Source organism: Phacochoerus africanus, chromosome 2, assembly GCF_016906955.1.
Source record: "Phacochoerus africanus isolate WHEZ1 chromosome 2, ROS_Pafr_v1, whole genome shotgun sequence".
Taxonomy (NCBI): Eukaryota; Metazoa; Chordata; class Mammalia; order Artiodactyla; family Suidae; genus Phacochoerus; species Phacochoerus africanus.
The window spans coordinates 270,698,740-270,724,130 of record NC_062545.1 but is presented as its reverse complement, the minus strand read 5'-3'; the positions used below and the strand labels follow the sequence as shown (position 1 = coordinate 270,724,130).

The 25,391-nt window shown below is 54.9% G+C and overlaps 1 protein-coding gene across 2 annotated transcripts in view; it reads right to left on the bottom strand.

Annotated features, from left to right (window-relative positions):
• Positions 1–558: 558 nt before the first annotated feature.
• Positions 559–25,391, bottom strand: part of MVB12B (multivesicular body subunit 12B) — a 170,797-nt gene continuing 145,964 nt past the window's right edge. For both annotated transcript variants that reach the window (XM_047768418.1, XM_047768420.1), the window contains exons 8-10: positions 24,848–24,903; positions 22,177–22,236; positions 559–3,933 (exon numbers count right to left, since the gene is read on the bottom strand). In XM_047768418.1, the coding sequence (XP_047624374.1) occupies positions 3,847–3,933; positions 22,177–22,236; positions 24,848–24,903 (203 nt within the window). In that variant the 3' untranslated portion in view covers positions 559–3,846. The remainder of the gene's footprint in view (positions 3,934–22,176; positions 22,237–24,847; positions 24,904–25,391) is intronic.

The following is a 25,391-nucleotide window of genomic DNA, read 5'->3' as shown; positions in this document are numbered from 1 at the left end:
ACAGCCCTGATGGTGAAACCTGACTGGTCAGGTCCTCACAAGGAGCCCGTGTGTGTCCAGGGCCGGCAGCCCTTCCCTGGCAGTTGGGGTGGCATCTTGCCTGTAGGTGAGCAGTCGGGACAGGACAAAACCTCTGGCACGGAAGCCATGTGGTTGCACATCCCCGACCTGGGAGCCAGACGCCCTGACCCGGCACAGACAGGGCTCGGGGAGAGCGGGAGAGGAAAGCACCCCCTGCGTTCCTCGCTGGCGACCTATTAAAATGCACACGTTCCACCTGCTTTTACAGAAACCGGGATTCCCTCCCTCCGGGAGCACTGCTAAGGCCGCTGCCAGAGGACAGCAGGGCTTTCTTCGCCCTCTGGCCTCCTTCTGACGTCTCACCTGGTCATCTCAACTATGCAGGGGCACGGAAACCCACCAGCTCTTTCCAGAAGGTTGGACGGCCAGGGTGGAGGCCAGCCTGGCCAGCATCTGGGACAAGCTGGAGGGGAAGCTGGAGCCAGAGCACCCTGAGGGGTGCTGATCTCGGTGCCTCAGAGACTGCAATGGGCCGGGAAAGGTTAAAACAAACGTTTATTCAACAAATTATATTAAGACAATCACACAGTGAAACTTCCCTTTGCCAAGTACTAGAGTCACCTCAAATAAATACACGCAGTAGGACGTCGTTCCTAAGCTAGCTCGTAGCCGCCTGGCCGAGGCCCATGTCCTGGTGGTGACAGGCAGCAGTGCGGTCGCAACTGGTGCAGGAAGCCGGGTGGCCCAAGAGCAGGTACCTGGCCCCTTGGCCCTCACCCTCGGGCTCGCCAGCTCTCGGGAGCTGTGGGCTGGGATCCCGTGATGGACGGGCCGCAGCCCTGGGACTGCACCTGGCCCTTGCCCTGTGCTTGATGACACCACCACGCTGGCCCCAGCAGGACCAGTGGCGGCTGGGAAGCCCATTCTGGGGCTGGAGGTGGCTGCTTGTGATGGGACCGCTGGCACCGTGAGTTCTGGGGCCAGATCCTGCTTCTGCCACTTACCAGCTTTGTGCCTACGGACACGTCTCTGCTTCTTCCTCTGGAACCAGGAGCAAAGAGCATCCACTTCTGAGGATTAGTTTGTTTGGGGGAGAGAGGGGGGTGTGTGACAGGAGAAAGTGTGCTTCAAGTGCCACCTAGCACCTGGCAAGAAGCAGGTGCCTCACCCGTGGTGGTCCTCCTTGTCCCCCCGCCGCCTTCTGAACAAAGCGGGGACATGTGGAAAAGCCACTGGCAGCTTCTCCTCGCCCACTGCAGAGGGAGCTCAAGAGGAGGCCTAAGCTGCTACTTCTTCCCACCCCCAGGTGGAGGCAGGGAGGCTTCCCACCTTCCCGAGTGGAGGCTGTGGCCCTATCAGTTCCTGGACTTGGGGTGGAAAAGCCTGGTCATACATTTGCAAGTGACCCTGGAGCTGACTGCTCCCTCCTTATCACCACTGTGCTGTTTCCAAGGCTTCTGGCGAGAGACTTGGGGTTTTCAGAGGGAAAAGAGGCGGCAGCAGGGATACTGTGCTCTGGTCAGTCCTTCTGGGCAGGACAGAGGCTGCCGCCCTTCGTGTTTCTGGGAGAATTGCGGGCTTCCCCTCCCGACGCGGCCCGAGGATTCGTGAAGAAAAGCACCATCCCGGAAAGCAGCAGAGGTGGCTCGAGTCCCAGGGTGAGTGGAGCGCCGCTTCCCCATGAGACGGGCGGGGCACGTGGGTACCCACCTCTCGGGGAGAGACAGAGGGCTGGGCTCTGCCTACGATCTACCGCAGCCGCCAGCTTCCCCCAACGCTGCTCTGTAAGCTGCCATGCTGGCTACGATCAGTCACCATTCTGCCCAGACTCAGTCTGGGATGCCGTGGGGGCCTCTCCAGCTCCCCTGAGTCCACGCAGGGAGTTTGCCCTTTTCCTGGCGGCCCCACAGCCCTGCCTTGCTCTGTCCATCCCGGGACGGCAGGGTGGCCTGGGGTTGGGTGGGGCTCCTCCCCCAACCACCGCCCTGACTGCCCTCTTGCTCCCGGCAAGGGACCCCACGTGACTGTCTTTGGCCCTCCTAGGTCCATCAGAGCCACCAGAATGCTTGCTTCTGAGTCAAGGAGAAAGGTGGTGGGGCGTTGAGTGTTGGAGATGATCCCACAGCTGGGGCATGTCGCAGAGGAAGGACAGAGGTGAGTGCAGACGCCACCCCTCTCTGTTGGTTTTGGACCTGCCCTACCCGTGCAAACAGCAGTAGCAGCAGACACAGGATCTCGGGGCCCCACACGGCTCCCCGATTCCCTGGAAACAACCAGCTTATTTCAGTGGGTACAGGTGAGGTGGATGCGTCAGCTCTGCCCTGGGTGAGCACCAATCCCAAGAGGTTCACACGGGGACTGTCCACCCTGTGCGCCTCCCGGGCCCGGGTGGGTTCCACCAACCAACTGCCTTTTCTTGCCACCTTACCATGAGGGAGGCACGGGAAGGCCAGCTCCACCGGGGAGGTCCCCGAGGATGGGCGGAGAGGTGACCACCTTCCCTAATGCACAGAGGTCAGGAGGTATTGAAATGAAGACCAAGGGGCGACCGTGGGGTGGGGGTGGAGGTGGGGGCGCTGATGCGGGGGTGTGAGGTATGTTTTGCCCCAGCCCCACCTCTCAGCTAGAGGCCGCCCCTCCTAGCTGCTGGCCCCCAGCCACCGATGTGCCATCCTAGGAGCTGCCAGGAGGAAGGACTGTCCCTGGTTGGGCAGGGCTCTCTGGGCCGCCTTGCTGCTCTCCGTGGCCGCCTGCATGCCAGCTGTTGGACACCTAGCAAACCTTGCGCCCAAAGCTCCAGCCATCCAGTGACCCTCGAGATGCGAGATACCAAGTTCTGGGGAGTTGGCGCAAACTCCACAGAGTGAGAACCAAGCTTCCAGGATGCCAGCGCGTCCAAGGGCCACTTGGGGCAGAAATGTCAGCTCTGGCCCCAGTTTGGTCACCCGGGCCAGACAGACTTCAAACAACTGTTCCTGCGCAGAGGCCACCAAGACACGGCTGGTGCTGAGAAGCTGGGTGGCTGTGTGTCCGTGTCCCTGGGCACCGGCTCACAGAGCCTCTTTACCGGCAGGCCTGGTCACCGGGACAGGTGCAGGGCCGGGCAGTTGGAGCTGTTGTTGGCACGTGGGCACCGCAGAGATGAGCCCTTTGTGGGGATGAGGGTGTGAGGTGAGTGAGCACAGCATCCTGGCAGCAAAAGTCACCTGCAGACAGGCACCCGGCCACTCGCCTTTATCGCCCAGAAGGCAAGTCCTCTCTGGGCTGGTGGCTGGGGCATGGCTGCCCCCTGACCTCAGGGTGTCCAGTGTATAAACAGAGTGACAAATCGGAGGATGTCCACAGCGGACAGGAGGCTAGGCTGGGCTTCCTCAGGGTCCCTGTGAAATTCTCTGGCACTTGATGCCATGGGCGTGAGGGGCCTGTTCCACATGTCTGGGTCTCCTCAGGGTCTCCCGGGAGGAAAGCAATGGCTTAGTGGTGGCCTCAGTAAGGAGTGCCGGGAGTCGGTGGCGTCACTGGGCGGCCAGAACAACTGTCCAGGGCCCTCGGGGTGACTCCCGTGGTGCGCAGGGTTGTTGGTGGGACAACGGGTCATCACACAGACATGGCAGGAGCCGCTGGTCACTACAGCACACACAGATTAGTTGAGATTACGAACAGCATCCCCAGGGAGGCGGGGCGTCGTGTCAGGCAAGCCGATGACCGAGGAGGTAACAGCTCAGCCGCTCGGAGTCTCCCAGAAGCAGGGCAGTGAGGAAGGCGGCGGCGGGAGGGGCCGGGCGAGGGGAAGGCGCGCAGTGGTCTGGGCGGTGTCCTCGCCCCTCAGGACTGGGGGATCTGCTGACACCGGGTAGGGCTGGGCGGGAGCCTGGCGGCGGCGCTCTGCTCCGTGCGGAAGCTGTACTCGTACTGCAGGAGGGGAGAGGCAGTCAGGCCCCGGAGAAACCAATGCACGCTTCGGACCAGAGGGCGGGGCCTGGCGCAGCGAGCTGGGCACGGGGCGGGGCGGGGCGTGCACTGCGGCTGGCACCGCCCCCCGCCCCGCCCCGCCCCGCCCCCGCCCCGGAGGGTGAGTGGGAGCCGCAGCAACAGCACCCAAGCTGAGGTGCCCTCAGCCCGCGCCGCCCCGCCCCGTCCCGGCAGACGGTCTGAATCACAGGGATGAAGCAGCAGCAGCCCTGGGGCTCAGCCGGCCCGACCTGAGGCCAGCCACAGCCACCAGGCTTGGGTGACCCCGGACTTGCGGCTCTGGCTCAGTGCTTCCTGAGTACTGATGGAGACAAACACCAGGTGACAAGGGGGACAGGGAAGGGCCTCCGAGGGCAGCACCCACAGGGGTCACCACCCATGGCTATGTACCTGTGCCCAATCCAGACCTGTTGCCCACTGAACCCTCATGCTTGAGACCTGAGCTTCCCCACCTGACCCCCGGACCTAGAAATCAGACAAGGTATGTTCCCGAGTCTGGCATGATTTAGAGGAGGGAGGACACCTGCGGTTCACCTTAGAGGCAGGTGGTGTGAGGCAGGGGGTGCAGGTGAGGAGTGCCCGACTAGCAAGGACAGGCCTGGCCACAGTGGGCTTTAGGTCAAGGCAGCCATATGGGCCTGTGGGGCTTAGGAATGAGATTAGGTCAGTGGTCATTAAACATTTTAAGTAATTAAAGACTTTTTAGCAGTAGAATTGCCATAAAAAGGGGGCTTCCTTACATAAAGCAGAGCAAAGTCAAGCTGCCCCAGCTGAACTCAGCCACTGCCTGAAGCTGTCTCCTTGGGGATACTGTGGTGTCCACCCAGTAGGGTGCAGGCCCCAGCCACAGCCATGGGCTCCAAATGCCCCCTGCCCCTGAAAGTGAGCTGCCTGTAGCAAGAAGGCACTTGCGGAGGATGGGCAGAGCCCAGAGCTGAAAGGCCTTAGGGCGCCTTCAAAAATGATGGGGAGCAGCCTGGATCAGAGGGTTACTACAGTTAAGTGGCCACACGACCCAAAGCAATTGACAGATTGAATGCCGTCCCTATCAGATTATCCGTGACATTTTTTCACAGAACTAGAACAGATAATCCTAGTTTGGGACAAATTATTTGGACCAATAATCCAAATAAAACTTATATACAACCACAAAAGATCCAGAATTGTCAAAGCAACCTTGAGGAAAAAGGAAAAAAAAGCAGGAAGCATAACCCTTCCAAACTTTAGACAATACTACAAAGCTCCAGTAACTACAACAGTGTGGGACTAACACAAAAGCAGACAGGGATCATTGGAATGGAATAGAGACCCCAGAAATAAACCCACACACCTATGGTCAATTAATGGTTGACAAAGAAGGCAAGAATATACAATGGGGGGAAAGACCTTCAGCATGTGATGCTGGGAAAGCTGGACAGCTACGTGTAACTCGACGTGAAGTTAGAAGCCCTTCTCATAGCATACACACCAAAAACCTCCAAATGGCTTAAAGACTTCAGTGCAATACCATAAAACTCCTAGATGAGAACACAGGCAAAACATTCGCTGACATAAATCATACCAGTGTTTTCTTAGCTCAATCTCAAGGCAAGAAAAATAAAAGCAAAAATAAGCAAATGGGACCTAATCAAACTTACAAGCTTTGCACAGTAGAAGAAACCGCAAACAAAACAAAAAGATGACCTATGGGCTGGGAGAAAATATTTCCAAATGATGTAACCAACAAGAGCTTAATTTCCAAAATTACAACGCAACCAAAAAACCCAATTGAAAAATGCGCAGGAGTTCCCGTCGTGGCGCAGTGCTTAACGAATCCAACTAGGAACCATGAGGTTGCGGGTTCGATCCCTGCCCTTGCTCAGTGGGTTAACGATCCGGCGTTGCCGTGAGCTGCGGTGTAGGTCGCAGACGTGGCTCGGATCCCGCGTGGAGGTGGCTCTGGCATAGGTCGGCAGCTACAGCTCTGATTAGACCCCTAGCGTGGGAACCGCCATATGCCTCGGGTGTGGCCCTAGAAAAAGACAAAAAAAAAAAGGTGGGCAGAAGACCTAAATAGACATCTCCAATGATGACATACAGATGGCCAAACAGGCACATGAAACACTGCTAATTACCAGAGAAATGCACATCAAAACTACAATGAGGTACCACCTCACATGGGTCAGAATGGCCATCATTAGAAAGTCTACAAATTACAAATGCTGCACAGGTGTGGGAAAACGGAACCCCTCCTGCACTGTTGGTGGGAGTGTAAGTTGGTGCAGCCACTGTGCAAAACAGTACGGCGGTTCCTCAAAAAACTAGCGTTGCCGCATGATCCAACAATCCCCCTCCTGGGTATCTATCCAGACAAAACTGTAATTCAAAACGATACACGCACCCCTATGTTCACAGTAGCCCTATTCACGAGAGCTGAGACATGGAAGCAACCTCAGTGTCCACTGAGATGAATGGATAGATAAGATGTGCTACGTATATACGATGAAAATTACTCAGCCATAAAAAGAAATGAAATAATGCCATCTGCAGCAACATGGATGGACTTAGAGTTGCTTTTTTTTTTTTTTTTAATCTTTTTAGAGCCATACCTGCGGCATATGGAAGTTCCCAGGCTAGGGGTCAAATCAGAGCTGTAGCTGTCAGCCTACACCACAGCCACAGCAACGCTAGAACCTACACCACAGGGGATGGCAACGCCAGATCCCCAACCCACTGAGTGGGGCCAAAGATCAAGGCCCTCGTCCTCATGAATACTAGTCAAGTTTGTTACTGCTGAGCCACGAGGGGAACTCCATAGAGATTCTTATACTAAGCAAAGTCCCTCAGATGATAAAAAGACAAATGCCATATATCATTTATGTGCAATCTAAAATATGACACAAATGAACTTAGCTTTTTTTTTTGGTCTTTTTGCCTTTTCTAGAGCCACACCTGCGGCATATGGAGGTGCCCAGGCTAGGGGTCTAATGGGAGCTGTAGCTGCCAGCCTATGCCAGAGCCACAACAGCGCAGGATCTGAGCCGCATCTGCGACCTACACCACAGCTCGTGGCAATGCTGGATCCTTAACCCACTGAGCAAGGCCAGGGATCGAACCCACAACCTCATGGTTCCTAGTCAGATTCGTTAACCACTGAGCCATGCTGGGAACTCTGAACTTAGCTATTAAACAGATTCACAGACAGAGAGAACAGACTTGTGGTGGGGGAGGGGGATAAAGGAGGGAAGGACTGGCAGTTGGGGATTAGCAGATGCAAACCATACAGAATGGAACTACAGAACTACAGAGTATGGATAAACGAGGTCTTACTGTAAAGCACAGGGAATGATATGCAATATCCTAGGATAAACCATAATGGAAAAGAATGTGAGACATGTATACCCACCTATAACCGAATCAGTGCTGTACAGAAGAAATTGACACAATGTTGGAAATCAACTATACTTCAATAAATTAAAAAACAAAAAAGAATGAGGGGCAGCAGAAGCCCTTTGAAGATTTTACTCCTCCTGAGGGGAAATGGTGCGGAGGCCCAGACTGCTGCCCGGCTCTGTGTCCTCGGCCACCCGCAAGCCGAGCCAGGATAGACACAGGGCTGGCGCCGGGTGTGGGCAAGGCCTGAGCTGGCCCCGGCCGGGCTCTGTGTAAGCAGTGGAAGTGAGCAGCCTCAAGCAGCTCCTGGGCCTGCAGCCACTGCAGCCACAGGGACCCAGTGACACTGGCGATAGGACTGTGATACCAACGAACAGAAAGGGTAGGGAGGGTAGGACTTGACATTGCAGGGTGACCTCAGCTCTAAAGAGGGTCCCACCAAGAAGTAAGTGTTGGTGAGGACGTGGAGAGAGGGAACCCTCGCGCACTGCTGGTGCAGCCACTGTGGGGAGCGGTACAGAGGCTCCTCGAAAAATTAAAAACAGAGTAGTCATACGATCCGCTTCTGGGAATTTACCTTGAGAAAAGGAAAATGCTGTGTCCCCCTGCGTTCACTGCAGCACTACTCACAACAGCCAAGACATGGAAACCATCTAAATCTGCACCAATAAAGAAAACATGGTATATATAGGACAGAATATCCCTCAGCCACAAAAAAGAGAATGGAACCTTGCCATTGGTGACAGCATGGAGGGCCCTTGAGGGCCATTATGCTAAATAAGTCGGACAGAGAAGGACAAATACCACATGATCGCACTCACGTGGGGAATCTAGAAGCAACAAAACCAAGCTCGCTGCACAGAGAACAGACTTGTGGTCGCAGGCAGGGTGTGGGGGTGGGCAAAGCGGGTGGAGGACGTCAAAAGGCCCCAACTTCCCGTGCGAAAGAATGCAGCCCTGTGCAGCATGGGGACTGCAGATCACACCCTACTGACTATCTGAGGGCTGCTAAGAGAAAACCTTAAAAAGTTCTTATCACAAGAAAAAAATGTCTAACTATGTATGCTGTTATGCTGCCGATCGCTTCGCCCTATGTATAAAGACGGAGATACGGCTGCACCTGAAGCTAATGTTATGCGTCAGTTATACTCAATAGAAGAAGGTGGGGAGATGGTCTCTGCTCCCAGGGCCATCGTGAGGGTGGGATGAGCAAGGGCAGGGTAAGGGCCGCCCGCCCCAGCACCAGGCACGTGCTCACTGCGCTTTAGTCAGCTACATGGGAGAATCCATCAAAACAGCCCCCCTTTCCTGCTAATGACCAGGATGCAGGCCATGGCCTGGGGATCTGGACAGAAGAGCACTGCGCAGCTGCAGACCAGGCAGGAGGCCCTCAGGCAAAGTCCAGGACAATACCGCCACCTGGTGGCTGATCCGGCGCATCGCGGCAGGAAATGTTCCCTCGCGGGCTCCACAGGCACCCACCACATCTGCCCTGGGCTGGGCTAGGGGGACAGGAGAGAGCCCCACAAGAGTGACGGGGGGCGGATGAGGGCACGCCGGGGTCTTAACCCAAATGGGCAACACAGGACAGACAGCGGCTTGAGAGACAGCAGGAGTGCATTTCTGCCATTGGCTGAGGGTGGCTCCTGAGGAGCACATGGGGGTGTCGCTTAGCTGAAGAGACACAGAACCAGGAATAAAGGGATGGGAATTGGAAGCACTTGGGGGGAAGGGTAGCTGGAGTTACAGGTGTGGAGATGTTTCAAGAAAGGCACACGGGGTCAAAAGACAAGAGGACGGGCCTGGCACTTGACCAGGAAGGGAGGAGGGAACCAGCGCTGAGGATGGCCCTGGGGTGGAGTGGGGTAGAGGGCAGAGGGAGGGCAGCAGCGCCAGAGCGGCACAGCTGGGGGTGCAGTCTTTAAGATCTTGCGGTGACCCCAGCAGGAACAGCTCTGGGGGGCTGAAGGGTCAGGAGAGCGGGGCTGATGTGGACAGGTGAGTGCAGGCCCTTATCAGGGCTGGGAACCGGGAGGCACCCGGGAGAGATGCAGGCTTAGAAGAAGCTGTCAATAGGAGGCTGACCACTTTAATGCACACAGGTCCTGACCCAGTAGGTCTGGGGTGGGGTCTGAGATTCTGTACCATCAACCAGCTCCCAGGTGACCTGAGCTGTGGGTCTGGGGGCCAGTTTAGACAGTTCTGTGGCCCATTAAATAGGACTTGGGAGTGGATGTGGGTGGGAGTAGGCAGAGGAACGGCCAGAGACGTTAGGCCTGAGGGGGTACAGACGAGAGGGTGGGGAGGGGCTTTGCGTGGCTGCTTTGAGGCCATGCCTGGGAGCCAGCTGTGGGCTGTGCCACCGCTGCTTCTTGGGCATCTCTGCTGTGCCCTGCTGGGAGGGGCTCTGTGCCAGGCTCCGGGGGACGGCAGGAGTGCACAGGGGGCAGTGGGGCCTCCTTGATGTCTGGCCAGAGAGCACGTGAAGGGAGATGGAGGCAAACTCCCAGATGACTCATCAGAGGGCCTGGTCTCAGGTCTGCAGACCTAGGTGCTGCCAGAGGTGGGCCCAGAAAAGGGCACTTTCAGATGGCAGGATGGGTGGGGGAGAAGAGGGTGCAGGACATTTCTGAGCCTGGGCAAGCAAGGGGCTGGCCAGGGTGGGAGTGCCTTGGTGGGGAGTCATGAGGCCAGTCTTCGTGGCCAGGAGTAGGGACAGGGCCACTGGGAAGGGAGGGGGCGTGGAGGGCCTCCTTCAAGGATAAACTATTGAATCCCTCTTTCTCTTACACGCTGGGGCGGGGCGGGGCGGAGGGGGAGAGGCAGGGAAAAGTCAGAAGCACACACACTGCCATTTCCCGGTGCTCAGTTGAGTCTGTCACAGCCCCCTCGGGGAGGGCCGGGGACGGTGGCACGCAGATTGCTGTCCCCCCAGCCCTGCCCTGGAGATTTTTCCCTTTTTAGGTTATCTTGGCTGGAGAAAAGCACTACTCCCCCACCTCTTGTTTTCTCTAACTCCCCAAATGAAATTTCAACATATGTCCCCCGACATAATCCCCCTTAGGCTGCGGATAACCCTTCCCACAGCCGCTGTCCTCGGCTGGGGATTGCTGGCCCCAAAGTGTTTGCCCAAGAGACTAGGGCCGCTTCTGGAAGCCCTCTCACTCCCTTGGGCAAACAGCGAGTACCTTTGAAGGTGGATTTGGGCCCGGATCTGTTTACTCAAGACATTAGTCTCCTGCATACGGAAAACCTGCACTCGCGTACAAACAGCAAATCCTTTTTGAATTAAAAATATTTTCAATTAAAAAGCATTTGGGTCCAGAGCTGAGCGCGGCTGAGCGGCGCCGCCACAGCGCCCTCTGGTGGGCAAGAGCACAGCAGCACAGAGCTGGGCAGCCTCTCTGGGAAAGAGCCGTCACTGTCAGGGGCTTGCAGGGGCCTTCCTGCGCCTGGATGGCCTGCCCCTGGCAGGAGACCCTGCCACCAACGCATCAGACCTCTTGAGCTACAGAACGCGGTTCCCAGATTCCAAGAGCCTTTTGTCATGGCGAGGCCAGTGTCCTGGCAGTGGGAGATGCCAACCTTGGGTTTCCAGCCACACCTTGGAAGCAAAGTCATGCTGGCCCCAGCCTCCTGCAGAAAGGGGGAGACCAGCCCCACCCTGCGCTCGCAGAGATGTTGTGAGAATCACCTCAGACAATTCGTGTGAAAGCACCTGGAGGGTGAAAAGCCAGCCCCCTGTGTGCCTCAGAAACAAGGGTTTCCCCCAAAGCCAGGGCTGCCTGGGCCCTGCCCGGGGTAGGGGCACTTCTAGTTTGACTGGCATGGTGGGGCAGGCAGCAGTGGTTTTTTAAAGCACCCAAATGATTTTAATGGTTAAGCAAGTAGAGAACCACCACCTGAAAACTTTTACTAAATAAAATAGGAAGAAAAAAGGCCAGCATATCCCCTTCCCTCCTGGGGTCTCATAATGATCCGTTCACTGAGGGGGCTGCAGATGAGAAAGGCTGTAAGGGATCATTTTAAACAAAACCTGAATTTGGGGGTGTGAAAGCTGAGGGCCTGGAAGGATGCGGCAAGGGCAGGCCTAAGGGAGCCCAGGCCGGCCTCGGAGGACAGGTGTCAGGGAAGTAAAGGAGCAAAGGTCCCAGCTGAGGAGGGTCTGGCTCAGGGCTGGCGCGACAGTCAGGTCCCCGGGGCAGACGCGAGGTGGGTGAGGTTCTGAAAGTGGCCCTGCCCTCCCCACTGCCTGCCTCTTCCAAGCGGCTCCTGGCACCTGTCCTGGCCAGGGGCCCAGGCTCTGACCCCGCTCTGCTCTGTGTCCCGGGTTCAGGCCTCTGGAAACTTCAGCTGTGGGCAGCTCCCTCCCCTCCCTCGAGGGCTCCATGTCCTCCCATCTGCCTCCAGGGGAGCCAAGGGGCAGGTGCCACTGCGAGGAGCAGGCCCTGCGCCCCCTACCCCCTGGGGGATTAACCAGTAACCTCCAGGGCCTCACACCACTTTCCATCCCCCTAAAGCGCGAGGTCGGGATGGGGCCTTGGCCATGTCTGTGGCCCCAGAGCCTGGTAGAGGTTGTGGCCCAGAATAAATGAATGAATGAGTGATGGATGGATGGAGGGTACAGGACAGGGGTGGATGGGCAGACAGGTAAACGGGCAGAGGACAGAAGACAGCTAGCCTAGGGACTCAGTTCCCAGGCGGGGGGAGGTCACTCTGGGTTTCTGTCCTTTGTGAAAGCAGCCATGGGTCTTCCAAATTCCCACAGCCTTCCAAGCATGATGGTGTGATGGCCCCTATCCCGTGGGATTTAATTCACGGAGGAAAAGGGCTGATCCCAGGGCTTGTCCACATCACTCCTGCGAATGGTGCAACCAGAATTTTGTGATTTGTGGTTTTGTTGTTTTTTTTTTGTCTTTTTGGTTTTTAGCGCCGCACCTGCAGCATATGGAGGTTCCCAGGCTGGGAGTCCATTCGGGACTGTAGCTGCCGGCCTACATCACAGCCACAGCCACACAGAATCCGAGCTGTGTCTGTGACCTAACCACATGGCAACGCTCAGATCCTTAACCCACTGAGCGAGGCCTGGGATCAAACCCACATCCTCATGGATGCTAGCTGGGTTTGTTAACCGCTGAGCCATGACGGGAACTCCTGTGTGTGTCCTTCTATGCACAGACACGTGTGCATGGAAATACACACATGTGGTGTTTATAAATAGTTAGAAACATGGAGAAGTTGAGGCTCTGCATAAAACAATATTTTCCAGATTTTGTAAAAAAAAAAGGGGGGGGGGTTTATGGCGATTCTGGACCTTCATTCTTGCACAGCAACCATTAGCCTCACACAGGTGAACAGAGGATGCTTGCTTTAGAGAGACACGTGCTTTCCAGTTTGCCGCAGTCCCCACCCCTCCCTATAAACTGCCCTGAGTGTCAACTGCCATTTTATCACTGGGCTCTATCTTGGCTACATGTGTGGGGCTAATGGGGACGAAGTAAGCGAGAAAGTGGGACATTTCCTGTAACCCAGCGAAATGAAAGACAGACCGAGAAGGTCACACATTTTAAGGAAAAAGGTGGGAAACACACTTTGCGGGGAAACTGAAGATTGCTGCGTGCTTAAGAAAAACACAAAATGAGTTGTCTGCTTTTCCTGGCTGCTCCCTAACAGCGGGGCCGGCAGGCCCAGTGCACACCTGGGGGTCCAGCTGGTGACTCCTGTGTGGGGGCTCTGGGTGGGGCCGGGCACAGATGCATGCCCTTGCCTCTGAATGAAGGCTGTTTCTGTGTCTGCAAACAGCCCTGGGGACTGTCCCTCAGCGAGTCAGCGCTTCAGAACTCATCACGACGTCACCTAAAAATGGGCATTTGTATTTTCTGCCTCCTGGGTTAACTGTGGAAAATGTCTGAGACAACACTGCTTTCTGGCACCGATCTGAGGGAAAAGGAGAAGCTACGGGGTCAGGCTGGGAAGGTGCCCGCCCCAGGCTTCATGCTCACTTTTCACCTACACGGCAGGTAAACTTCTAATTCAATTCTGGGGGGTATTACTTGAAAACTCGGGAGAGGGGGTGAGAGTTCCCCAAACCATAATAAAAGGACAGAAAGATCCTTTTCTGATGGATTCTCAAAGGACCGAACATTCATCTTGACCCTGATTTTGCACGAGCCAGGTGCAGATACACCTTACGATGGTACCCGGGCAGGTAATGTGTCTGCCGGTCACCCCTCTGCTCCACCTTCCTTCCAGGGGCTCAGCCTGGCCCTCCCATTGACGTGACGAATGCCCTGGGCCACTGCGGAGCAATCTGGGTGGCGGCTACTTGGCTGACAACGCTGTGGCCAACAGAACCAAAGCGGGAAAGAGGGTGCTGGGGGGAGGGGGACCCTGAGACGCAGAATTAGGCACTCTATTAATATAATCGACCATATTAATATGCCCGCGGAGAAGAAAAAATGATTATCTCAATGGATGATTAAAAGACATTTATCAAAAGCCACCATCTAATCCTGATAAAAACATTTAGGAAAATAGGGATTGATGGCTAATTTTTTAACATGATTAAAAAAAAAAAAGGTATGTCTATATATAGCAGGCCAAAATGCAGCATTACGGGTTAGTACTGAAATTAGAAACTTCCGCTCAGACAAGGAGGCCCGGTGACCCGACCGTGCCGCGATGCCAGGTGAGGGCACAGGATGGGGTGCAGGAGAAGGTGGCTTCAGCGTTTGCAGACAACAGAGCCACCGGCCTGGGAAACTGAAGAAGAACAGCTGAAGAACCATCAGAAACAGGGCAAGGAGTCCGTAAGAGAGCCAGCCCCCAAAGGTAAATGCCAAGGTCCACGGCTTCTTGAAATAAAAGTGACAGAAGACAAAATGGAAGAGAAGATCTATTCGCAAGAGCCGCAGAGACACCCAACGCCGAGGAAGAACCTCAAAAGCAGTGGGCAGGCTCTCCAGAGAACGGCCTTCCCCTCGGCTGGGCCTCTGCTGCTGCCCAGCGTCCTGCTCGGCTGAGCCCGGGGGCAGACTTTTCTCCGAAAAGGCTCACCCATCCTCCACTAGCCTCTAAGCCCAGGGCAGTTACAAGGGACATCCAGAATGGTGTTTCTCCCCTGCCCCCGAAAAGATGCAAAAGTTCAGCTGGAAGAATAATCATGTGATTATAATTAGGAAAATGTGGGGGCGGGGAGAAGGGCGTGCTAACTTTATCATAGACCAAAGCTCATCATAAAGTTGGAGTTCCCGCCGTGGCGCAGCAGAAAGCAATCCGACCAGGAACCATGAGGTTGCGGGTTTGATCCCTGGCCTCGCACAGCGGGTTAAGGATCCAGTGTTGCTGTGAGCTGTGGTGCAGGTTGCAGAAGCGGCTTGGATCTGGTGTGGCTGTGGCTGTGGTGGAGGCCGGAGGCTACGGCTCCGATTCCACCCCTAGCCTGGGAACCTCTATGTGCCACGGGTGTGGCCCTAAAAAGACAAAAAAAAAAAAAAAAAGTTTATCATAAAGCAATCAGATTCAAAGCAGTGTGGCCACGATGTAAAAAAAAGCACTGAACAAGAAAAACGTCCACCGATCCACTTACAGGTAGAACAGTATGATAAAGACAGCACTTAAAACTCACTGGAGAAGTCAACAGTGTTAAGAAAACTGGCAAACACTTAGGACAAACTAAAGCTGGTTCTAGTTCTTAAGCTCTGAGTAAATTTCAGACGGATTAGGCAGTTGAAAAGTATTTAATATTTTAATATATTAAAATACAAAAGGGGATGAGAAAATAGGGGTGAGCATTTTTGTCATCTTCTAAGTATGACATGAAGCCTCAAATAAAACATGGAAACGAAGCCAAAATTGCCCATGAAAAATTACCGACCATATGGCAGAACATATCACTAAGAAGGTGAAAAGCCATTGGTTAAAGTGTGTGTGTGTGTACACACACATGACAGAAAGAAGGCTGTTATAAAGAACTCAAAAATGAATGAAAAAAGTTAAGCTCATAGAAAAAAATGGGCCAAGGCCACAAACAGAAGAGATTTGCACAAGAAATACAAATGGCCAAGGAACATGTGAAAATATGTCCACCTTTAAATGCCAGTGATGCTTAGCGATAGTGAGGTGGTGGAGACAGGTACCCCTGCTACACCACAGGCTGGGGGTGCGGGCGGTTTGAATGGGCTTTTGCTCTTTTGAGACAGCATGGGACCATCATGCATTCCTCTAGAGACAGACCCAGGGGAGCAAAGACGAGGAAATATACTGCAGTGGCGTGATTGTGAATAATTGGAAACAACTCAAAAGTCAATCCACAGTGGATTTTGGAATAAATTATGCCCTGAGCATAAAAGGGAAGCACATGTAGTCATTAAAAAGAACGAGGTAGATCTGCGTGAAATGACGAGGGAGGCTGTGCAAGATATACTGGTCTGGGCGAAAGCGGGACACAGAGTATTCTGTCCGGTGTTAAAGCTCGGTGATGCTTGTTTGTATGTGTGTGGGTGTCTCCCGGGGTCGGGGGAGCGGGGGGATCACGGGAGCCTCCCATCTCTTCCACGTTTCTGTAATATCTGCATCTTAACACACATGTGCAAAACACTAAATCGATTCTGACTGGCAGGGTAGCTGCTTAGGATGACCAACTGCCCACGACATCTGCCACAATTTATGGGAAGAGAACTAATCTTAGCTGTGGCATCAAACAGTAGTTCCCAAGCTGCGGTCAGGCTCCTGAAAAGTCCCTGGAGCGGAGGTCCCCAAGCTGCTTCCCACCTTTCAGAAGAAGCCTTCCATTAAACTAGTTCATTGGGTTTCTTTGTTTCTGGCTGGGATTTTCTCACCTTAGTGTGAAAGCTCCAGGAGAATTTGGGAGTAGCTCTGTCTTTGAGCAATATAAAAAAGGGGAGCAGACCACGTGAACTTCTAATCAATTAACTGTTGTTTGTAAATTTATAAATGAAGCAGGCAAATTTCTTTCCTAAAACATATCAGCTTCCTGACTGAAAAGAGAAAAAAAAAAAAAAAAACCGAGGATGCTGGGTGATGAAATGTTCAATCTCACAGAGACGCTGCCTTATTTCCTGCTGCAGTTTATGGCCTGACCACTAGATGGTGCAAGGGGATCACAGATTTTGCAACATCTCCCTCCACAAAATGCTTTTAACATTAAAGCACAATGAAAGCTTTCCCAAAAGTCGAAAGAATGAACAATTGTGCTGGGATATGAACATTTTGCTTTTATAAAATTGGGACGCTGCCATTTCATTACTGACTCAAAACTCTTCTGCCTCACTTTCTTCCCGCTTATGCAGGTCCCAAATCTAATCTCACATTCTGGAAGGGCCTGCAGAATCCCCTGCAAAGTGCATGACCACAAGTTGGATTCAAAAATTCTTTTTACCTCGCGATGCCAAATGTGTTTCCATTAATTTCACCTCAATGCCGTGACGTAAACGCTAGTGGAATCAGCCCCAAGCTAAATAAGCAATAAGCCCCATTTTTCAACACACAAACACATAAAGATGTCAGCTCAAACTGTTTACTAATTAACACTTAAAAAGACACAAATTAGATATGCGTGGCTAAGAGCAATTATAATCAAGACGAATTTCTCTAGTCATTTGGGAACTGAAAAAAATGCCTAATTGCTGGAACCAATGTTTTAAAAACTGAAATCACGCCAGTTAGCAAATATGTTCATTTAAAGAACATTCCACGTGACTACACTCGTGAGGATTGACTACAAACATGAGAACAAGGAAAATATTTAGGTATAAAATTAAAATTTTAAGCTCCTTTAGATTTATAACTTCTTCATTAAATACATCTGCAAACAGCAGCCCATAAAAACCTGTAGCAATTAAGTGGTTAAATGGACTGCCTCCCTTGTCAATTTTCAGGGAGTGATTAATATTAGATCGTCCCTTTACTAATTAGACTCTCCCTGTCTTGCAGCCTTAAAGTCGAGTGAAAATGGAGGCTCTCTGCTCTACCAGGAGGTGCGGTGGGCTGACGACACCCCCGTGGCCACGTTTTTGAGTTGTGGTGCCCCCGGAAGGGAGGGTGAGCTCTGTGGTTTTCCACGGGAGGCGGCGGCAGTGGGGAAAGGGCTGGATTGCCGTTGGCGCCTGGTCCTGAGAGGCTTGCAGGGTTGTGCATGCAGCAGGGAATCCACAGGAGGCCCTGTCTCCTGGCCACCATTCATGAGACAAGGGGAGAGCGGTCTGTGAGGGCGGGTGGGCCTCGGGGGAGGGTGGGGTCCTGGGCAGGGACAGGGGATAAACGGGAGAGGTGCCTGAGACACGGGAATTATTTTCAAAGCTGCTGCCCGAACTGAGGAGCTGGGGAGCTCCCACCCCGGCTGCGATGGGGCATCCATCAGATGGAGAAATGGGGCGACTGCTTACAAGGGAAATAAAGAGCGGCAGAGACGGGGGATATTTATATGCCCATCTTCTCACTCCGAGAGAAGATGCTTCATCACAGGGGTCGGCTGTGAAATTACACTTTCCCTGACTCTCAAACAGAGAGAAGCTTTTGTTTGGGCGACGGGGAGGACAATAAGGGCCTTGCTGGACCCAGTCCTCCGGGGCTTCCATCACCCTCCCGCACAGCCACCACACGGCTGCTGCCCAGGGTGAGGCGGGCAGGTCAGGGCCAGGAAACACCCCGCCCCCCCCCCCCCCCCCGCCGCTTTGCTGCCGACAGCTGCCACGAGCGGCTCCCTGGTCGCCTCCCGTGCTCAGAAGAGATGAGCAAAAACTCACATTTTGCCTTGGGGCACTGACACGGCAAAGCCCCTGCTCTGAGTGGTGGGTGGACATGGATGGCAGGGACATGGCTGCTGCAGGACGGGGGCCAGGAAGGAAGGAGGCTGCGGCCGCCAGCGGGAACCAGGGGAGTGACAGCTTTCAAAGTAGAAATCTGTTTAACCTCGGTTTTGTTCACGACAGCCCACACCACCTGGGGGCATTTAAAGACTCCCTGCCCCCCACAATCTGGCCCTCCTTGGGGGTCTTTCATGAAATGTTCCCAGGCGCTGCACATACCACAACTGCTACCTGCCCCCCGCCCCCCCACCGGGAGGGCGACAGCACAGCCGCTGGACCAGCGCTCCAGCCAGGGTGGGGTCCTCAGGCCTGCCCTCCAACCTGGGGAGGGGAAAGCCGGGGGACTTGACCCAGGGTCCAACCTAGGTGGCAGACTTGACATGCTGCCCTGGGGGACTGGACTCGAAATCCGGGTCCCCTCTACTACACCACGTTGCTGCCGCCGTCCACACTGTCCGCCAATGTCCCTGCAGACACCGCCGTCTACACACCTGCATGGAGGTGCTCGGGTCCACACCACCTCCCTGCCGGCGGGGCTGAGCGTCACGCTCTCCCTTGAATGCAATAGATTGCGCGGGGTGGGGGGGGGCAGAGGTGCACTGCCACCCACTGGGGTGACACCTCATCTTTCTACATCTCTTGGGCGTGGCAGCCTGTGGTCCATGGTGGGTCTCTGCTGTGCTGGGGGGCACCTGGAACAGTGCTCCCAGGCTGGCTGGTGTCTCCTCTGGTCCCTTATCACCAAGCTCAAGGCTGAGAGGGTGATGGGGCTAGATTGTGGGGTGACCTGTCTTCGAGGCCAAATGGCAGTGACAGGGCCAAGGCTTAAATGCAGAAGCGTCCCTCAGGCAGGGCAGGGAAGTACAGCTGAAGTTGGCAGGAGGGCAAACCCATGCTGGTCCTGGATGGGGGCAGTGTGTCACCTTCAGGGGTGCAAACTTCTAGTTCCTTTTCCGCCAGTGGCCCACCCGAGCCCAGGTGTCTGCCCTAAGCGGGGGCTGACAATACCCCCTGGAGGGCCAGGAGGGACAAGGGAGGGGAGTGCCTGCCCAGCACCAAGCAGCCCCGACAGACGCTGGGCTCTCCCCACTGCCTGGGAGCCCTGGGCAAGATCCAGGGGGCGTGGGGGTGGGCAAGGGGGCCAGTGCTGGTCACAGTCAGCCCTGAACCCAAATGCGGGCTCCTGCCTTCCTGGGGGAGGGAGCCTGGCTTGACCGTGTAAACATGAGTGAAACCGATCCCCCAGCCGGGCGCCCCCCTGCCTCCAGGCCCCTCCCCAAGCACATGCCCCTCCCCCCCCCAGGGGAGCCAGACTGGCTGGGAATGGGAAGGGGCACAACCATCCCGACCAAGGGGACCTCGAGCTGCTCAGGGCCAAGCCAGCGGAGCCCGAGTGTGGGGCCAGGGGCGCGGGCACAGCTTCTCCTCAGCCTCCAGTTCAGTGGCTAAAAGGAACAGGTTCCGGTTTAGCTCCGAAGAAAATTCCCTGACGCTGTTGCCCAAGAAAGAGCCCGTTCACCCAAGTGTGTGGATGCCAATGTCCTAATCAGCGCTGCACGCATGCGGGTGGCTGGGGTAAGGTGACTTCCAAATCCTCGGCGGCAGCAAAACACTCCACGGCATCGCCCACAGTGGGGGTACTTGTGATGGTTGCAACTGTCTCCTCGTTTCTAACACCACCCCCCGCCCCTGGTTTCCCTAATTTCTTTCAACAGAGAACACAGACGTGTGTTGTTTTTTTGTCTTTTTGCCTTTTCTAGGCCGCTCCTGCGGCAGCATGTGGAGGTTCCCAGGCTAGGGGTCGAATAGGAGCTGTCACCACTGTCCTACACCACAGCTCACAGCAACGCCGGATCCTTAACCCACTGAGCAAGGCCAGGGACTGAACCCACAACCTCATGGTTCCTAGTGGGATTCGTTAACCACTGTGCCAAGACGGGAACTCCCAGACATGTGTTTTTAACCCATCACTGAAAACACGGAAGCCAGCCAGGCTTGGTCACCACCCGCGAGAGGGCAGCGCTCAGGCTGCAGTGGGACAGGCTGACACTGGCTCTGCCTCCTGTGGACCAGAACAGTGGGAACCATGACCATGGCCATGACAGCAGCCGTGATAACAGGCCAGCAGTAGCCCTGCCTGGCAGGTGCTGTTCTAAAGCCGTTCCCGGGACTGTCTCAGTCCAACCATCAATGCTACAGGATGTTTTCATGCCTGCTTTGACTTTACAGAGGAGGACACTGAGGCGCAGAGAGGTGAAGAGGAAGAGCTGAGGCTCTGCGCAGAGCGCCTGACACCAAGGCAACGTATTTCAACCAGACACATTTTCAGCCCTTCAGTGGGGAAGAGAATTAAGAGAATTGAAGGTGGCTCTACACGGGGGCTCTCTCCTATGTCATGAAGGCCCAGTGGGGGTCAGAACTCAGGTCGAGGGGCCTCCCGGTATTGGTGTTTAGACCAGCGCCTGGGGGCAGGGAGCTACCGGAGGGCATGTGGGGTACAACACGCCGGGTCGTGATCTTGGGCAAATTTCTTCACGTCTCAGCCTCAATCCCTGCCCCACCAAATGGGGAGGAACGATGCCCCCTGGTCGGCGTGGGGTGAGAATCAGCAATGATGAAGCTGATGTCAAGCCCAGGCCCAGAGCCGAGCGCGTAGCAGGTGCTTAATAAATGGGGCTATGGATGGTTTCAGCCTGGGAGGGCGGGAGGGGAGAAGGGGTGACCCTCTCATGGCTGCCCTGTCTCTGGCACTCACACCACCGCCACGGCCATGGGCGCTCGCCGTCTGCGGCTCTGTGCTCATCTGTCCATCTTGTAGTCACAGGATAGGTCCCACTGTTACCCCAGCTTTAAGCGGGGGTGGGGGGGTGGGGGGGTGGTGACCCACCCCTCAAGTCCACGTGACCATGTTCATCCTGAAAGGTCACAGGTCGTGCCCCCGCTTCACTGCCCGCAGCCGGGCGGGGTGGCCGCGAGCCGTCCCCGGCCACCTTCCTTCTGAGCAGGGCTGATGCGAACTCCGTGCACATGCACATGTCTGAGGTGGTGCCCAGACGTTTCCCCCTCAGTTTGCTCACTCCCCCAAATCTACAGATGACAATCAGGTTGGTTTTCATGATTTACTGAAAAGTCAAAGACAAAGGGGGACTTTTTTGTCTTGTTTTTGCTATGACAGGTCTAGAAATTTGTTGTACTACATTGATTCAATTTTGCTTGATTTCAGCCATCTTTCAATAATGCAACCGGCTTTTGCTGGCTGGGTATACAGGAGAAAACCCAGAGGAACTGAGAATATTGAAATGGTTCTACCATTTCCATCTTTGAGACAAATGTGCCTCTCAGAGGAGAGCTGGCTGCAAGCATGTGACGGCTTAACAACCGTCTATACATAAAAGACGACACACACGCTAACGCTGTCTTATGAAAGCGGGGAAAACACTGCCGATCTGACCTCCAGTTTGATTCCATTATTTCAACTCTCTTTCTTCCGAGTTGTCACATGCACTCCAATCTTGGATTTCTTTCTTTTTTATTAGGAAAACATCCAAACTCTTCCGAGCCAGGCTGCCAAGTGGGGTTTGCCTTATCAAGCACAGCGGAATGTGTCCTGATCCTGTCTCTAAGTCATGAAGCAGCTCGGACATTTTCCCAAACCCGCCTGGTGGCAAATAATAAAACGGAAGGAAGAAAAGCCAAGTCTGTGCCCACCCCTGCCCCTACCTTCCTGAAGATGAGATATTTTCTTAAAAAAAGAAGCAGAACGGATTGTTCTGTCATGTAAAACCTTCTGACATTACTTGAAGTCATAAACACATTAAAAGTGAGTTTCTTTTCTAAGAAATAAATTTGAGGGCAATGAAAGTGTCTTTCTCCGAGGATCACCCCACACCCAGGACCCTCCTGTTCCTGGAACAGACCCCCAACAGGGCTGAGCGTGCACTGGCCAGACCCCGCCTGCCCCCACCCTGGGCAGCTTGCTCACCTCTTTTTCAATTTCTGCCAGAGATTTGATGGTGATTCCCAAGAGATCAAAGGGCTGCATCTGAAAATACAGATCAAGTCATCCTTTTAAACGGGTGGAAAATGCTGCCCCACATTTGCTTTTATTTACAATACTTGTGACACTTCAAACACTTTATGTGATGTAGCGTTTTCTCCACCCCTTTCCCAAGGAAACCACCAGTGTGACTCCGCAGTGTTGAGTGACGGTAAATGGACCAGTAACAGCAGCAGACTCAGAAAACCTAGCTGTCACCGGGGGTCCCTTTTGGCAGGGACCCCTACTTGGGCACTAGCCTATAGCACCCAGGAGGGTCACGGCTCTCCTGAAAGACCTTGTCAGCAATAACTTCTGACTCTCTGCTCTTCCTGCAGCCTTGGGGACAGAGATAGCCAAGGCTTCACCACACCCCTGATGCCACATCTACGTGCTGGGTCAGGGCTCAGAAACTCCAGGAGGCCGGCAGCCAGCCTCTTGCCTGGGACTCCTTGGCATCAGGGAAGGAGCTGGAGGGAATTCCAGGTCTTTGAAAATGCCAAGTGAATGAAATAACTGCCCATCAATTATCATTTGAGAAGTCACTGGTGGTGGAAAATGACAACATTGCATTGTAATGGGTACTTCTATAACTTTGGGCAGGGAGCAAGCAGCCCAGCCCAAGCGGTTTCTATAACTTTTTCTATTTCTTTGAAAATTCTGGCGTTTCAACAGACACGAAAAATCAAATACACTCAGCAACAAGAATCAGCTGGAGGCCCAGAAAAGCCTAGGCTGAAATGCACGATGAGGTGCAGAGGCAACCCTGTCTCTGAGGTCTCCGTCTGAGTCCCCTCTGGGACCATCTCATTAGCTGTCTGTATTCCCAAGAGGGCATCCAGCCCGGCCTCCTGCAGCCCAGGCCAGCAGCTGGCAGCAGGGGACGGCAGGAGAAACCTGAGTCCCTGACAAAACCTGGGGCCATCAAGTTCTGAACCGCAGTGCAGAGGCGGGGGCAGAGCTGGAGCCTGAGCCGGGCCGGGCAGCGGCGGGGGGCGGGGGGGGGGGGGGTCCGGGAGGGGTAGAAAAGAGGCCCAAGGACCCGGATGCTAAGTGGGCTCAGGGCCTCCTCCCCATGCAGCAGCAGGTCAATCACTTCTTCTCCAGTTACAAAGCAGCTCAGGCAGGCGGGCCCTCCTGGCCGGCCTGCCGAGAGATTAAAGAGGGACGTGCAGGGGAGCACTCGGCACTGGGCCTGGCCCGCGTCCGCCTGCCTTGAGTGCTTCCTGAGTCGGCAGAGCCAGGCAGCCGCGTTCGTTGGTTCGTGAGGGCAATCTTGGGATGGGGCCACCGAATTAGGCGCTCAGCCCCTGGGGCTGCTCTGCCAGGAGCCACAAAACAGTTTGGCTTTCTCCTGCTGCCAGCCCGAGTGGCGTGAGCACAGGGCCGCCTGCCCGGCTGCCCGGATCCAGCAGAGGTCCAGCTGTTGTATCATTAGGCTCTAACTGCCCCACTAAACTTTCCCGATTGGAGCCGGTGCGCAGGACAGAACAGCCTCTCCGAGGGAGCGGGTGGGAGAGGTGCCAGCGTCTCCATGGCAACGCGGCCAAGTGGAGTCGACTGAAGTTACTCATGCTCCGCGTGTCACGTCAGGAGCGTTTTTCAAGATTAAGCTGCTTACCAGAAGGGTTCAGAGGAGGCCTATTATATTTCATGAAAATGGAAACTCCAGCGCAGGTCAAATCGCAAGCTGGGTGGTTTTAAGCTAGATCCAAGAAAAACACTGAAGGATCCTTTAGCTGGTGCCCAAACGAGGGCCTTCATGTTTATTAGCTACTCAAAGCAAACTTCTGCAGGAAGGGTTAAAAGACCCCCAGAAACAAGTCTACTGAGCCGGCGTGGACCAGGCCCGCACAGCTGAGGGAGGGCCCCTGCCATCCTGGGGCGGGCACAGCAGTGCCAGACGGGGCGCCCCACAGCTGTGTGTGGTGGGTGCAATCCGCTCAAGATCTGGGTTCCGGCCTTTAGGTCCAGCTAGCTCACATGGTCACTGTCTCCAGAGATGGCTCGGGGTCCCACCTGGCCTCGGTTTGCTCACGTGCACCCTGGGGTTAGGGCTGGCCTGCAGTGGGTGGGAGACCCACAGCTGCTGGGCAACCGCACTAGCAGGCCCAGCCCCACCAAGGAACGCCTGCGGTTTCGAGCAGAGGACGTGGTTACTATGGAATGCAGCACTGACAACGGGAAAGGGGCATAGCTGTCTTTCTGCTGGGCATTGTCATTGTTAAATAAGAAATAACAGAAATCAGTAAGACAACTTGGAAACAGGAACCCTTACAGCCAGTGAATTTCAGTGCCATTTACAACAAGTGAGAGGAACAGGCTGCGCTGTGGCTGCGGCCAAGTGTGTGTGCTGGTCCGTCTCACTCCTTCCCCACCCTCATCCCTTCTTCCCTTTCACCTCTCAAGCACCTACTATGTGCAACGTTAGCTGAAGGGGCCCAGGAAGCAACATGGCCCACTCCCAGCTCAGGCTGGGGTGGGGAGTCGAACACGAGGGCAGCCGTGATTCGAACAGGGGGAGGGGCGGGGAGAGGGGGCTGCCTGCACGGTGCTGCACGCTGAGCAGAGCGCCCAGCTGGGGTGGCAGAAGGCGGGGGGCATGTATGAAACTTACACTTTCTGGAACACAGGAAAACTTCTCTGAAATCATAAAAGGCACACCATCCATTGCTGCAAAAGGAGAAAAAAAGAGAGGAAATGGCATTATAGACACGGCTGACGTTCAGGAATGTGAGATACTGACACAGACGGTACGCGCTGGTCACGGCCCCCGAGGTGAGCGGGGCCTCAGCTGACGCATGCCCGGTACCAGCCCTGCTCCCAGGCCACACACCCGGTGAGGGAGGCAGACACCACGCAGAGGCAGAGACAAGGACTGTCAGAGCAGGGAGGGTCCAGAGCCCATCCAGGGTCTGACCTGTAAGTGGTGTGAGCCACTGAGGGGCCAGCAGCAGGACAGGGATGCACGAGGGCTGAGGGGGTCAAGGGCATGCCAGGTAGGAGGTGGGCAGTGAGGTGTTGGCAAGACAGTCTCCCTGTTGAGGCTGGAATCACAGCCCGGCTATTGGGCCCATGGGGAAGGTCCAGATTGGAGGCAAGAGTGGTTCTGGAGTCAGACAGACTGGGTTAGGACCCCGGCCCGGCTTTGGGTGCCCGGG